Source organism: Hemicordylus capensis, chromosome 4 (assembly GCF_027244095.1).
Source record: "Hemicordylus capensis ecotype Gifberg chromosome 4, rHemCap1.1.pri, whole genome shotgun sequence".
Lineage (NCBI taxonomy): Eukaryota > Metazoa > Chordata > Lepidosauria > Squamata > Cordylidae > Hemicordylus > Hemicordylus capensis.
Window position 1 is genome coordinate 236,918,912 of NC_069660.1, and position 15,191 is coordinate 236,934,102.

The 15,191-nt window shown below is 43.7% G+C and overlaps 1 protein-coding gene and 1 long non-coding RNA gene across 4 annotated transcripts in view; one reads left to right on the forward strand and one right to left on the reverse strand.

The window, feature by feature from the left end:
• IMPA2 (inositol monophosphatase 2) overlaps window positions 1-4,349 on the reverse strand; it is a 24,920-nt gene extending 20,571 nt beyond the window's left edge. For all 3 annotated transcript variants that reach the window (XR_008306788.1, XM_053248755.1, XM_053248754.1), the window contains exons 1-2: window positions 3,658-4,349; window positions 939-1,072 (exon numbers count right to left, since the gene is read on the reverse strand). Coding sequence is in view for 2 of the 3 variants with exons in the window: in XM_053248755.1 (XP_053104730.1) it covers window positions 939-1,072; window positions 3,658-3,765 (242 nt within the window). In the remaining variant the exon portion in view is untranslated. The remainder of the gene's footprint in view (window positions 1-938; window positions 1,073-3,657) is intronic.
• On the forward strand, window positions 4,084-12,717 carry LOC128324320 (uncharacterized). Its single transcript, XR_008306789.1, has 3 exons — window positions 4,084-4,486; window positions 4,811-4,910; window positions 10,189-12,717. It is a non-coding gene; the product is annotated as an uncharacterized LOC128324320 (long non-coding RNA).
• Window positions 12,718-15,191: the final 2,474 nt, after the last annotated feature.

The following is a 15,191-nucleotide window of genomic DNA, read 5'->3' on the forward strand; positions in this document are numbered from 1 at the left end:
CAGGAGTTGTTTTTTTTAAGCACTCTTGTAACAATCCAGCAGCCCCCCCCCGCCACATCTCCATATTGTATCAGTCTGAAAGCTTGTGTGCCATTAGGCATAGACTCTAATTTTTGCTCACGCGGAGGGCTGGGGGAGAAGGCTTTTAATCCGCAAGTTTATGTAATATCTAAAGCACTAGGGTACTTATTCCAAAACCTATCTTTCAAAAACAACAGTGTCCATATCACCAACTCCTAGAAACATTTTCAGAATGGGCTCCATTGTTAACACTTTTCTCCCTTCCTGCCTGCACTATTTGGTTATCTTCATTCATTGCACAACTGTGTAACTATCAAGACAAGCTTGAGTTTTGTGATGAATCGCATGCTTGCTTGAGTTTTAAACACCACAGCAAAGTCTTTATCAAAAAGATACTCAGAGCCTAAAATTGCTGTGCATGTTATCTCCCTGCCCATGGCCAGCAGCCACTCATGTTCAACTCCTGTCACTTGTAGTTTAATCTCTCGTTTGCTTTCTGTCTCATTATTTCATGCAATGTGACCTAGAAGAACTTCTACTATTATGGCTTGAAACTACAGGAGGTGCTACACATTATGTAGCAGCAGAAATTGGTTGGTCACCAAATGCACATTTGACAGACGGCTGCAGTCAGTCCCAACCTTCAGATGAACATATCTAGATATGTGGATGTTTGCCTCCTTCACATATTATGTTTTCTGGTAAACACCAAATAAAATGTGATATGTGAAGCAGAGCTATTACTATAGATAATCCATAGGTTCATATTTGCAGTATTTTCAAATATTTATATAAATATAAATATTTATATATTTTATAAATAAATATATTTATATATTTTCAAATATTACATTATTTTCAATGTAATATGAAACATTATTTCATATGTTATGAAATAATGCTATGGACACACATACCTGTGAGAGGGAAACTTTTCTTTCAGAGCAGAAACAATTAAGTTTTCTACAAAATGATCCGTTTCTGTGACAAGATCCGCTGCAGAAGTTTTGGTAGACACTTGCTTTTCCTCAGTGAGAGCCTCCCTAATGATCTAGAAAAACACAATGGATATCACTCTATAAATTCTTGCCACAAATCTTCAAAATTCAAGGGCACATAAGACTAAACTGACGCAAAGTGCAAACTGTATACAACCAAAGGAAGAAATCTATTTCTCAATTATGAGACTAGTTCCTCATTATGCCTGCAAAGCCTTAAGTGAGGCTGTGTTGTTGTGACAGAACACCAGTACTGAAGGCAGAGCAATCTGTGCAGATGTTTCAGATCAGGATTCAAAGATCTCTTCTCAACAGATTTTGTGCAGATGTTTCATCAATAAGGGTTTCCTTATGAGACTACCAACATTAGTGTCAGTGGCTGACACTGAGGAAAATTATTCAAACTTGTTCTTTTAATTTCAATGGGACTATTTTGAGTAACTTAGCTCAGAACGTCAGCCAATTTTTAAAAAATTAAGTTTCCGAGTGACAAAATCAACACTCAACAATAGAATTTGAGAAATTTGTGTTATATAGAGGTGGCATACAGATGATTTTTTTCCATGGAGCAATGCGAGTGCCTTTCCTGCTATGGCATTAGCCCATCTCCTGCTTTAGTAGTCTGACAGACCTACAGGTCATGAAGGAGAGGGAGTCTTCTTAAACGGGATAGCATTCTTACATAAAGTTGTTTCAGTAAAGTCAGAAAGATTGCTTTTTGAGTTTTCCTTCAATATTATTTCAGAACCTGATGTTATGGTAGTACAGATATGGTCCAAAAAATTAAAATCTTAGATTTCATTTTTTGTACAAATACATAATGGAAATAGTGGTTAAATGAGTGAACAAAATACATGACAGAAATAACTAAGTTAACACAAACATATTTTAGCTTGCCACTGAGATTGAATCTGATCCAACACATTTGCCATGTAGCAGTAAGACTTCAATTTGTTTGAAGTCTAAGAAAAAGGAGAGTGAAAAAAGACAAGCTTTCTCTCCCCCACCCCTCTTCATTTCAGCTAATAAAGAATTAAAGAGAAGAATCTGAGTGGCAGGGAAAGATGTAATAGTGAAGACCTTACCAAAATAAAGTTGGTAAAATGAAGTTAACACAGAAGAAAGGGATGAGTCAGAAATTAAGTGTCCCTTCTTCCACAGTAGCTACAGTGTGTAAAAATAAATGCTTGAGTTACACCAAATCCTTTATATTTTTAAACCTAGCATGTAGCCCAATCCTGTGCACATTTACTTGGAAACAAGTCTCACTGAGTTCTGTGGAACTTGTTTCTATACAACAGGATTGCACTCTCTCTGGGGTAGCAGGCCCCACTGAATGCAATCAAACTTACTTGCAAGCACACAGTTTGGAATTCTGAATCAGCCCAGCCTGCTCTCCAACATATATCTGCTGCTTGCCCGCCCTTAAAGATAACATACTGTACTGCTTTGTACATGTGGATGCAATTCTTCTGAGTCAGTTCCCTGGGACTTCTTATACTGGTGAACTTCCACTCTTCTTAGTCTCTCTCACTCACAGTTTCCATAAAAGGTACTAACCAGGAAACACTCTCTTGCCTATTCCCATGAACACTGTCCTTACTACCAATGCTTTGCATTAACACTTTGAATACCTTAGCTTAATCAGTCAAAATTTACAAACTTTACACAAAATTTATGCTAAAAGCGAAGGCCAGAGGTTACCTAAACTCTAGCTGAATATTAACAAAAACAGCCTTGACATTCAGCACACTGTTGAGCCTACAGTATTGCATCTGGCATATCATACAATGCCACAACTCCACACACAGACAGCAACATATTAAAAGACCTTACAACTCCTATGATTTTTAACACATTTTTGCGAGAGCAACTTTTGTGAGACAGGCACTCAGTCAGGAAGCCATATTTCTGTGTGATCTCCAGAAGTTCAAGTGCAAGGCAACTTTTCTTTTCTCTTCTATTTGACCTGAGCCCGTTGTTGTATCCTTTACCTTCCTGCTCTTTTAATGCAAACAGTGGTGACACCAGAAAAAAATATATATATATATGGGGGGGGCACACAGAAGGGCAGAGTGCATGTATGGGTGGGTGAACTGTGCCCCACATATTAGATATCTGCAACAGAAATTGAGGTGGGGGGAACAAGCCACTTTTGGGGTGGTGGTGCTTGCCCCCTATCCCCTCTGCCCCGAGTCATCCTTGAAATGCAAACTTTGTGCTTCCCGAATTTATTTCTCAAAAGTACTTCTGGATTGGACCACCCCCCCACCCGCTCCTTCCGAGGCTTACTTCCGAGTAAACATGCACAGGCTGGAGCTGACATTGACCACCAATGTGCCAAAAGTTTGCTGAATTCAAGCTCAGGACTTGAGAGCAGAACGGAAGCATTGGCCCTTTGCTGCCAACGTCCCAGCGGGCGACGCTGTGCGAATGATTTGCGGTCATTTAACACCACACACACACACCTTAAAGAAACAGGAGATGAACACTCTATCTTTTGGGCCTCTTGTGCTTGCCTGAAGCCCACGGCCCGCGTGGAGGGCTGCTGTCCCCCTTTGCTTTGCTCGCCAATATCCCACCCTGCGGGAGGACCCCAACGTGGCCAAGGCACGTGGCGGCGGCGGGTGCTGCTCACCTGTCCCGCCCGGAGCGCCAGCTGCACCGCCACCTCCACGCATTCCTTCCAAGGGTCGTCTCCGCCGGCAGTCGCTTCCCCTGCCCCTTGGTCCCCAGTGGGTTTCATGGCAGTCGCTCCTCCTCCCTTCCCTTCGTCCCGCCTCCTCTTCCTCGGGGCGCCCGCGGGGCCACCGCTCAATCTCCAATACCCAGAAGGGGCGCTGGGACTGGGAGTCGTAGTGGTGCGCGGGGGCGCACTGGAGTGCAGAGGGCAAATCTCCCGTGACTCTTCAACTTTCTCCGGCTGGTCTGCGGCTCCCCCCCCCCAGCTGCTGGGGGCGGGAGTTGTTTACCTCCGCCGCTGCACGAGGCACCTCTTGCCAGCTGCGGAGGCTCCCCTCTCGCCCTCTTTGCTCGTCCTTCTCTGGTTCTCCAGCCCTCCTCCCCTCCTGTCGACCGGGAAGGCGAGAAGCACTGACTGACACACAGGCGCCGCCTCCTCAGCTAGACTGACAGCATTTTCCGCCCATCCGGGCGAGCAGCCGCCCTTCAGCGCGAAGCCCTCCTGCTGCGGGCTGCTAATTTTAGGATGTTGTTCAGGCTGGCTGTAGCAGCCCCGGCTGGGCCGTGAAGCAGATAACGAGCCGTGAATCGGAAGCGCGTGAAATAGGATGCGGCCCACAGGAAGTCCCTTGCTTCTTTCAGTCACACTCTTGCACCACCCTTTAAGATCTGGGCTCGACCTCGCCTTTTCTCTCCCCGCCGCCCCCTTTGAAGTTGCGGCAGGATGTGTATTTCGGGTGGTAGAGCAGTTTCTGCAAAGCATCCACGCACAAGATAATTTTTAGGTGCCTCTTATGTTTGTCAAAATGGTTTTGCAGCCACTCTGGAAAGTAAACGGGCCCTTGGGTCCCCAGATGATGTTGGACTACAACTCCCATCACCCCCAGCCACAAAAAGGTCATTTTGGTTGGGGATGATAGGAGCTGTAGTCTAACAACTTCTGGGAACCTCTGGTTTAGAAGATTCCTTTGGGGATAAAGCTTAAAATTGGTGTAAAAAACAATCTTTATTTCTTTCAAACCTTTCTATCAGTTTGTTAATGGAAATGTAGCTTCAAGCTTTTTTCTCTCTCTTTCTTGTACTGCTGACCAACCCATCATGGCAACAAGGCCTCCAAAAGGATGCTCCCATGTCAGTGGTGGCTGCTGCCCACTGGGGCTAGGAGAGGGAAGGAAGCCAGAGATAACTACAAGCAGGCCTAACCCTCAGGTAAGTTAAAAAGAAGCGGAGGGCAGCCATCAGCTCATACAGATTGGAGAAAGTCTCCATCTGTGTCTCCATCATTCACACCCGTTTTGGGCAACTGGCTGTTTGTGCTAAATTTGCCTCTTGGTTGGCTGCAAGTAAAAGTAATTGTGCCCTTAGACTGATTAATTATAGGTGTCCGTGGGGAAAGTAACAGTGCCCTCTCTCTCTAAAGTCCGCATGCCTTCTCTTCCCCTCAGTACCACTACGAATATTTTCTGTACCGCTTTTCAACCAAAGTTCTCAAAGCGGTTTACATAGAAAAACAGTAATAACGGAAGCAGCAAAATGCCTCCGTTCAGGCAAGTCGCATTCGAAACGTAGAAACTAACAACCCAGGGGGAAAGCAACCTTTTAACGGTGGATATACGATGTCCTAGCTCTATATTGCGATTAAATTCTAAAAAAGGCATTGGAAATGTGAACGGAAGCCAGCTGTCCACGTAGGAACTGTGATGTCACAACACAGGAAGTGTGGAAGCACACTTCTGAGATATGATGTGACCCCGTTGCAGGGTCTAATCTGGAAAGCACCCATCCCTCCTCCTATCAGCACAGCCTCCATTTCTCCTCCTGCTTGCAATTTCTGCCCTTTTCTCCCGATCCCATGCTAGATCTGCTGAAGTGGGGGGTTGGAGTCTTGCGCACCCACTTGCAGGTGGTCCCTGCACACACGTTTCTGCTCCAAAATGCCACAGGATATTTCAGAGGCACTCTTACCTCTGGACCTCCACAGCCTCTGGGCCCGCCCAAATCCTCTTTCGTCTGTCCTGGGTGGTGTGGTCGCCCAGCTGAACATGATGATGCTTAATTGGCAAGGGGGTGGGGGCCTCCAAAGGCCAGGCTCCAAAATTACTTTGGTACATCTCTGGGATATTTGGCCACACACAGAGCAGCTCACTAGTTTTCTCTCTCACAAACATGCTCCTCCCACAAGTCTTATTTCTTTCTCTCTCACAATATAAACATTTCTTAGATATGTCCTTGGACTGCAATCCTATGCATACAGCAGTTACTTGGCACAGGAGCGTAGCAAGGTTGGAGTGGGCCCAGAGACAAGATTTTAAAATGCACCCCCCTCACTGAAGCTCAGCTCATGAAGTAAAGAAATCTTAAATGAGGCTGAATAGTGGTAACAAAAAAGCATTGTGTGTGTGTGTGTGTATATATATATATACAAGTGAATTTTGGCCCGTTGAATAACGGGCGCTAGTAACGGCACTCCTGGCACCCCGCCGCCATTCCCCCTCCCTCCGCCATCCGGCCGCCCTCCCAGCTTCTTTGTGTCCCCCCCTACCTTTAAGGGCCAAATCGGCCCAGGGACTTGTCCCCGCCAGGCCGGGGAGACGGAGGCCGGGACCAGGGGCGGAGCGGAGGCCATGTAACTTTTAAAAAAATTGCTTCCGCGGCCGCTGCCGCCGACCCTCCCTCCCAGCTGCCGAGTCCCCCTTACCCTGGCCGGCTGCTGTCGGCCGAAGGAAGTCCTTAATTTAAGAGGCAGAGAGGAGCTCGCAAGCAGAGCTCCTCTCTGTGCAAAGCCTCTTGCCGAACTGCTGCTTTGGGCACAAGGGACGCAAGCGCCCAAAGCGGCAGTTCGGCAAGAGGCTTTGCACAGAGAGGAGCTCTGCTTGCGAGCTCCTCTCTGCCTCTTAAATTAAGGGCTGTCTTCGGCCGACAGCAGTCGGCCAGGGTAAGGGGGACTCGGCAGCTGGGAGGGAGGGTGGGTGGTCGGCAGCGTCGGCCGCGGGAGCAATTTTTTAAAAAGTTGCATGGCCTCCTCTCCGCCCCCGGCCTCCGTCTCTTTTGGCCGAGGCGGCGGCTCTGCCGCCGCCTCCGTCAGTTTCCCCCGCCGCCGCTTCTCCGGCTTCTTCGGGGCGGCTGCTTCTGGCCGCCCAAGATGGCCGCCGGGTCCTGCCTTTCGTGCCTCCCTTGCCCTGTTCTGGCCATGCGCTTCGCGCATGCCCAGAACAGGCCAGGCACGGACACCAAGCGTTTTATTAGAGAGGATATATATATATATATATATATATATATATATATATATATATGTATGTATATATATATATATATGTATATGTATGTATATAGATATAGATATATATATAACCTATGTGCCACAATAGAACATCATCCTAAATTTTTTTTTTTAAGGTTTTGTAAACTGTGGACAATGCAAGTCATTTAATGGTACTAGAGAAAGACATGCTGTTCCGGTAGCTCCAGGTCTTAACACTCACATCAGTTTTGGAGGATGAATACAACTGAAGGAAGCCCGGGCAGGCGTGTGGCTGCGGGAGTCAGTCATGTGACTTGCTTCTGGGCCCCCCCCGCAAGGTAGTGGGCCCCAGACAACTGTCTCCCCTAGCCCTATTATCGTTACACCCCTGAAAGGTACCAAGGAGTTCCTACCTCCTCACTACCTCCTACCTCCTGCTATGGAACTCATAGTATCCAGGTTTCAGCACACTTTGGAGGCTGCATATTCTGTCAGTATGCTTAACTATATACTGTGTAGAAAAGTAAGATCAAGTTCTTGTATCTGTTATGGCACACTGGGCTGGAGAAACTAGTTATGTTGTATGAGCAGACCTGATCCCTTAAAACAAGAACCTACGTGGTCATGTAAGAACCTGTCATTACAGCTAAATACTACATGAGGATCTACATGAGACGTTTACATGAGGCACTTTCCTGCTGTCTAAACTACACCTTATGTCTCTAGTCTCTGAAAGCCTCATGGGAATTTCTATTTTAAAAATTTATATCCACCTAGAAACAAATGCTTATATTCATATGAGCACATGGCTGCACTTCACAAAAAACACGCATCATATGAATCCTACACTAAATTGTGGACACTAAATTACTGCCCAGTTAAAAATGCCTTGGGTTTATCATAAAATACGGCACATTTAACTTTGGACTTCAAGCATCTCTATAGGGAATGAATTACAGAGGAGTTCTACCCCCCTCAATATCCTTCAACTTGTTAATACGTGGTACATGGAAAGTGCAAATAAGCAGCTGCGCTTGATTGACTGCAGAGAGGATATGTAGGGCCCAAGTATTAATAAATTAATATCCGGAATGCAGGCCCTAGAAATCTGGTGTAATTCCATATTCCATTCAGTGATGTAGTTGCAGATTCAAAAGCGCAGGCTCTCTCCATGACAGCCTCCATGGCCATGCCCACCCCAACAGCCAGAGAAGCCGAGAAGTACTGGCGCTCTGCTCCTGCGCGTCCCCCCTCCACTATACCCCTAATTCCGGTTGCGTATAGACGTCCACATACTGTACCTGTGACGTTTCTAAAACCAGTCTTCGAGGACAGTTTCATATTCAGGGGCACCATCATGGATTATCCAGTCAGGTGTCTAGTACAGAAGGCCTAAGCTCAGCCCACCCTGTGTCTGACTTGAAAGCCTGGGCAGTGACAGCAATCTGGAGCACTGCTGTGCTGGGCATGGTCACTTTTTAAAGCCTACTTTCCAGTAGGCTTATGAGATCACCTGGCATTCTGTGTGTCCATCCATTTGTGTGTCCCCTTATCAACTTCGCAACGCCTGGTCCAATATGAACCAAATCGGGTACAGTTGTAGGGACACACAAGGACACCTCAATGGTGTAGTTTGTGATGATGTCATCCACCCCAATCCAAGATGGCAGACACATAAACCTCCTGAGAAGCAAGTGGGCTAACTTGTGAACTGTCTAACTGATTTGAACCAAATTTGCTACAGCTGTAGGGACATATGGGGAAACCTCAATGGCACAGTTTGTGATTATATCATCTACCCCAATCCAAGATGGCAGACACGTGAATGTTTTGGGTACAGTTGGGCTAACTTGTGGACAGTCTAACTGATTTGAACCAAATGAGCTACAGTTGTAGTGAGTGACTCACAGGGACACCTCAATGGCATAGTTTGTGATGATGTCATCCAGACTGATTAAAGATGGCAGATGCACACACTTTTCAGGTGCAATTGGGCTAACTTGTGAACTGCCTAACCAATTTGAACCAAATTTGCTACAGCTGTAGGGGCAGATGGGGAAAGCTCAATGGTGTAGTTCGTGATGATGTCATCTACCCTAATTATGGCAAACGTGTGAGCTTTTGAGGTGCAAGTGCACTAACGAGGATTGTCTAACTGATTTGGACCAAATTAGGTACAGTTGTAGTGAGCGACCTACAGGGACTCCTCAATGGTGTAGTTTGTAATGATGCCATCCACCCCGATCCAAGACAGCAGATGTGTGAACATTTAAGGTGCAAAAGATCTAACTTGTGGACTTCAATTTGAACCCAATTTAGTCCAGTTGTAGAGATAGTGAATGTAGGCAGATTAGTTCTTACTAGAACAACTCGTTTGGTTTGGTTTTAGCAGCAATGCAGTGCACTTACCCATCATTGTGTGACTGTGATGCAGTGATGGGTCAAATGCTTTGCAATGATGTTACAACAAAAGATTGCATTATCAGTGCAGCTGCTGCAAAGTTCTCTGAACTGCTGCTGCCCTGCCACTCAGGCAGGCCTCCCCCAAACCCTTGTGGAGGCTTGCCTGGGTGTGGGGCCCCCACAAGCACTCCAGAGTGGGCTTTGTAGCAGCTAGTACAGCAGGTGCATAGTGCTCCAGCCCGCTGCCCCAGAACACTATCAGGAACCCAGGGCAGGGCAGGGCTCCAAGCCCCTTGAACCTGGTGCCAACCCTGCTCACATTTCTGGAGTCACTGTAGTATACTGAAAGGTTAGTTTGAGCAGGGAAGGAATTTAAATAGTTAGTAAAATAATCCTGGAATTTATTAAAATAATCCTAGATTTTATTGATTATTTGAAATTTTATGAACCAGAATTCACAAGTTCTGTGAATTCTGGTTCACATAACCAGAGTTTGCCTTCAAAGCATACTTTTAAAAGATTAATACATATGTGAGATACAAATTGTAGTGAAAAGATGATCACTAAAGAGCTAAGTAAAAGCATCATCTACTATGGACTGGAGTTACTCCATCCTTGGACCTTTTCTTCTTGTTCTTAATTTTGCCCCGCAATAATGAAGCATGGTTGTTTGACTGCAAAAAGAGTTTATTTCTTCTGAAACATGGGGCCCGATACAAAATAAAGGAAAACTTTTCTGAAATAAAAAATATTAAATTGTATATATTGGTTATTCAAGATTTTACATCCTTTCCTAATATATTCCGAATACATTAATATTCAGTTTTTCTGGTTTTGTTTCAGCAACTTGTTTTTCCTCCGAGCTCCATGGATACTCAGTGTGGAGCCAGAACGACAGCTCACTCACTAGAACACTAGAATGACATCTTACTCACTAGAACACTAGAATGACATCTTACTCACTAGAACACTGAAACAGGGTATTGTAGAAAACTGCTTCCATTTTCTTCACACTGCAGAAGCCATAGGATCAGCTTACGAATAATAATAGAAATATTGATTCATTATACTATGACGACTCACACACAATTTTGGAACTCTCAATACTATTAGAAATTTTATTTTAAAGGTACCAACAATGTACAAAAAGATCAGTCTCTTTGCAGTACTGCACAGAGCAGGATTAGCACTGAAAACCTGTAGGCAGAATTACATGGCTATTCTAGTTTTTCTGAATATTCTAAACTTTACTTTTGAAAGAAGGTAAGGCCTTTCACATGACCATATCGGGATGGGTTGCAGGGTTAGTGAACTCCTGCCCTAGCAGCTACAGATGATTAGAACCTCTGCTTGTGTCAACAAACCAAGGAAACACACAAGTAAGCCAGGAGAGGTCTGCATTGCTGAAACTGGGGAGCTGGAAGCATGGAGATTCCTCTGAAGACCTTCCTGGCCTTCTCAGCATGCTTTGTGCTGTCCAGTAGACTGGAAGGCCTCATTGCTCTCTGATTGGCCATGAAGGGGCAAGAGGTAGTTCCAACCCTACTGAAGTTGCTGCAGATCTAGGATAGAGTGGCACATTCATAGATAGTAGCCCCTGTAGTTACAGTTCTCTATTGTTTCCAGGCAATAGAAAAGCCAATAGAAAAGGTGAGTGGATCTACACCACCAGAAAACTAAGGGTAGGTGTCATAAAGCTGTCAGGCTAGCCAGGCGAAGCGTAAAACAGGCAGAGGCAGAAGCAGAATAGCAAAGTCTTATATGAAGAAATTCTCCAAACCAGGTTCAATCCGAGTCAAATCCAATAAATCCAACAGAGTCCAATTCAAAGTCTACGGGCAAGGTCAACACAGTCCAGGGTCCAAATACGGTTAAGGCAATACACGAACACAGCCGATTCGCTCACAGGAAATTGACGTTGGTATCAGCAGGGTAGCTGTGGTGCAGTCATCTTAAATAGACTGACCCCCGGTGCTATTAATCAAGAGTTCCTGAGTCAGCAGCTTTGCCTGTTGTTCTACGCATGCAGTTCCTTAACTCTTGCTGTCTCTTGGACTGACGCCCCTCTGCAGCTGAGACTGGTCGCACCTCCTCCACAAGAGCTGCCTCACCCAGCTATAACTCATTTTCAACTCCCCGTGCGTCGGACCCACTCTCCTTTGCAACTTCGGTCCTTGCCCTCCCTCCTCTCCTGTAACCTCCATCCCCTCCTCCAGCTCCTCCTTGGAGTCTTCCAGCATGCCCATGACAGTAGGAGAGGGAAGAGAATGCAAGACCTGTGAACAAAAAAGGTTAAAAATGATCAGGTGCGTAACTACTATTTGGCAAGGGGAGGCGGCTGCCTGCCCCCCCCCGAGGCAAGTCACAGTGTGTGTGTGTGTGTGTGTATCAGCGAGGGGCCCATTTTAAAATTTTGTCTCTAGGCCCACTCCAGCCTTCTTATGCCCCTGAAAATGATGAATGTATAAACAACCAGCTCTCAACACATATCAAAATAATCAAACACATATGTATAACATATCTGTATAACACATGAACCCTGAGGCTTTAACATGCTTGGAGAAATTTGATCGTATAAGAAATGCTTTTCTACTTCTGTACTGTTCTAATGGGAACTGGCCCCTGATGAAGCTTCTGGCGAAACAGCTCCATATCCCAGGGTGGCTGTCGTGTGATTTTCCCTGGTGTGCCTTGTCTTCCACCACCTTTTATTACTAGTCATTGCAGAGCAGGTTGCTTACTTTCTTCGTATGAAGGATTCATGATTTCATCTACATGCATCTTCATCATCTCACTGAGTACATCAATAAGCTAGTTTCAAATTCTTGTAACAAGAACCCTAGTTTATCATAGCCAATGCTGGTGCTTATATAACTGCTGTTAAGGTAAGTAGGGAGAATTTGCTTTGGAGATAGAAGGGGCTAAAGGATGGGGAAGGGTGCATAAGTTTGCACCTTGTTCCATGGTTAAGACAGGCCTAAACATTATTATCTGCTTTGGTCCTCCAAGGGTTCTACAGACCTTTGAGAACTTCCTTTTCAAAGCACTGCTGAACCTTTTTCTGAAAAATCTTTTTTTCCTGAAAAAAATCCATTGGTTTAGTATATTTAATTATTTAATGTATATACTGCCTGACTCCAAAGGATGTAGGCAGCCTTTAGATATTATTTATCTATTGCATTGATAAATAATATAAATGCAATATTTGGAGGGGGCATTATGGTGATGTTCCAGCTACATGCTGTAAATTATCATGAAACCTACATGTTCCTGTTAAAAAAAAATCGTATATATATTTGTCTAAGAATTTCAAAAGGATTATGGGGAGAGGAATCATGGCTCACTAGAATAAAAGTTAATTTTATTATTGTGGATTTGTTTATCCTAGTCTTTTCAATGCCTCCATTTACTTTGAACAGAACAGAACAGAACTTAATTATGGTCATAAACCAATATACAAGAAATACAAACAATGCATCATGTAAATAAAATTTAAAAAGAAGAGAAAAATATATAAACTACTTATGAAATGCATTGCTAAAGATCAGATTGAGTTTTGCAGATTATAAACCATTTACTTTGTGTGAACTGCAGGTGTTTCCTAGTTGTTGGGCAGCATTTCTGTCTACCTTTCATAACCTCTTAGTCAATCTTTCATAACCTACAGACTTTCATAACCTCTCATTGCTGTCAGTGCATATGTTTCTTATTTAAAACAGTTAACTAAATATAGCCTTAGCCTGATGAGACCAAAATCCTTTTAATCTTCAGGTATGTCATAAGGATTTTAAATGCTATGCAGCCTCTTTTAAAAGTCATACTCCGTCCAGGATCACTGCAGATTTTATTGTTTTGAAGAATTAATGTCCAATGTTTTTATATTCTGATTTAAATAGACATTTAACTGAAATAATTTCTATGCTTCCAAAGGACTGAAACACCCATTGACATACAGCTCACTTAACTGACATTACGTTTATCCTTGTGCAATGCTAGGCTGCTATGCTGAAGGAATCAATGCCAGTGTTTTCTGTACCATCTGGAGTACATTATGGTCAATGGAGCCATCCAATTAAAAATAAATAAATCCAGGGTCATTCAAAGGTAAAGCGTCTGTAAGCTGCAATCGAATGCTGTGATCATCAGGCAATGATTTGCTGCTCTCCCTGTTCAAAGCACAGGGAGTAACGATACATGATAAAATAATTTGGCATAGTTTGTGGCTAATTTCACCTGAGCTGAAAACAACCTCTTTAACCATCATTTGTCTGAAGCATATATCCTATATACCCTATTAACTTTATGAAGTCAACAGGGTGTATTATATATACATTTCGCTAATGGTTAGAGTAGCGTGTTCAGGATTTTGTGGGTGATCTAATGGGAAATGGGTACAAAAAAGACTAAAACTTTATTTTAAAAACTATGCAAGGGGGAAAGGGGCAGCCAGTATTTCTGACAGTTCCTATAGAGTCCAACCCAGCTACTATGGCAGTTCCCTTCTCTATTGCTATTAAGGAGATTGATACTTTTTATAACTGCTTTTCTGCCACATGCTGTGCTCAAGATGGTTTACAATTTAGGATTGAAACAATGTAAGAAATACAAACCACCACAAAATAAAAGATATCAGCAAGAACTCTATGAGAAGGGGCTGTTATTTAATTAAAAGGTAGCTGGAATAGCTTGATCTACGCCAGAGGGTTGGACTAGGACCAGGAAGACCCAGGTTTGAATCTCCATTCAACCACAAAACTCACTGGATGATTCTGGGCCAGTCATGTATCTCTCAGCCTAACATATTCACAGGGTTGTTGTGAGGATAAACATAACCATGTACACTGCTTTGAGCAACTCAGAGGAAAAGCGAGATAAAAATAAAATAATAAATAAATAAATAAAATATTATGTACATACATGAAAAAATGGATGGTGCATTCCTAGTTTTACCTGGTGAGGGAAATTCTAGGAGAGCTCTAGAAGACCTCAGTAAGTAGGATTTCACTCTCTCCCATTCCTTCACTATTTTATTTTTTAAATCAAAAACTACATTCTGGTAGTACTTCTGTAAGAACCAATAACAATGACAAAGTTGTAAGCAGCAAGTTTCCTCCAGAACTCGTAATCAGACTGCATGCTAAGCAAAAAAACAAAAAAAACCAAAAACACACACACACACACACACACACACACACACACACACACAAAACAAAAAAAAAGAAAGGGGAAAAAAAGAAAGGGAAAAAAAAAGAAAAAGAAAAAAGGGGGGGGGGGGTAGGGGAAGAAAATTATGGGCATGATATAAGCCCTGCAACCATCAGGATCAATTGGCTAATAAGGACAGTGGCCTATCCATTTACTTATTTACTTATTTTTCAAATGTTTAGACTGCCCCAAACTTCAGTCTCTGGGTGGTTTACAACAACATAAAACAAATTAAAAATGAAAACCACTTAAAACAATTTAAAACCACAGTACAGTTAAAAAGCTTGGGTGAAAAAAACCCAAAGTTCTTTAGAGACTTTTAAAAAGTTGTCAGAGATGGGAAGCCTCTTATTTCAGCAGGGAGCACATTCTAGAATCCCAGGGCAGCAACAGAGAAGGCCTGTCCCTGCACAGCCACCAGAAAAGCCTCTGGCAATTGCAGACAAACCTCTCCAGATGATCTTAATGGGCGTTGGGGCTCATGGTGAAGAAAACTTTCTCTTAAATTCCCAGGGCCTAAGATGTTTAGGGGCTTATAGGTTTTAACCAGCACCTTGTATTTTGCCTGGAAACTTATTGGGAGCCAGTGTGTCTCTTTTAATATAGAAGTAATATGGTCTCTCCAAGATGACCTAGAGACC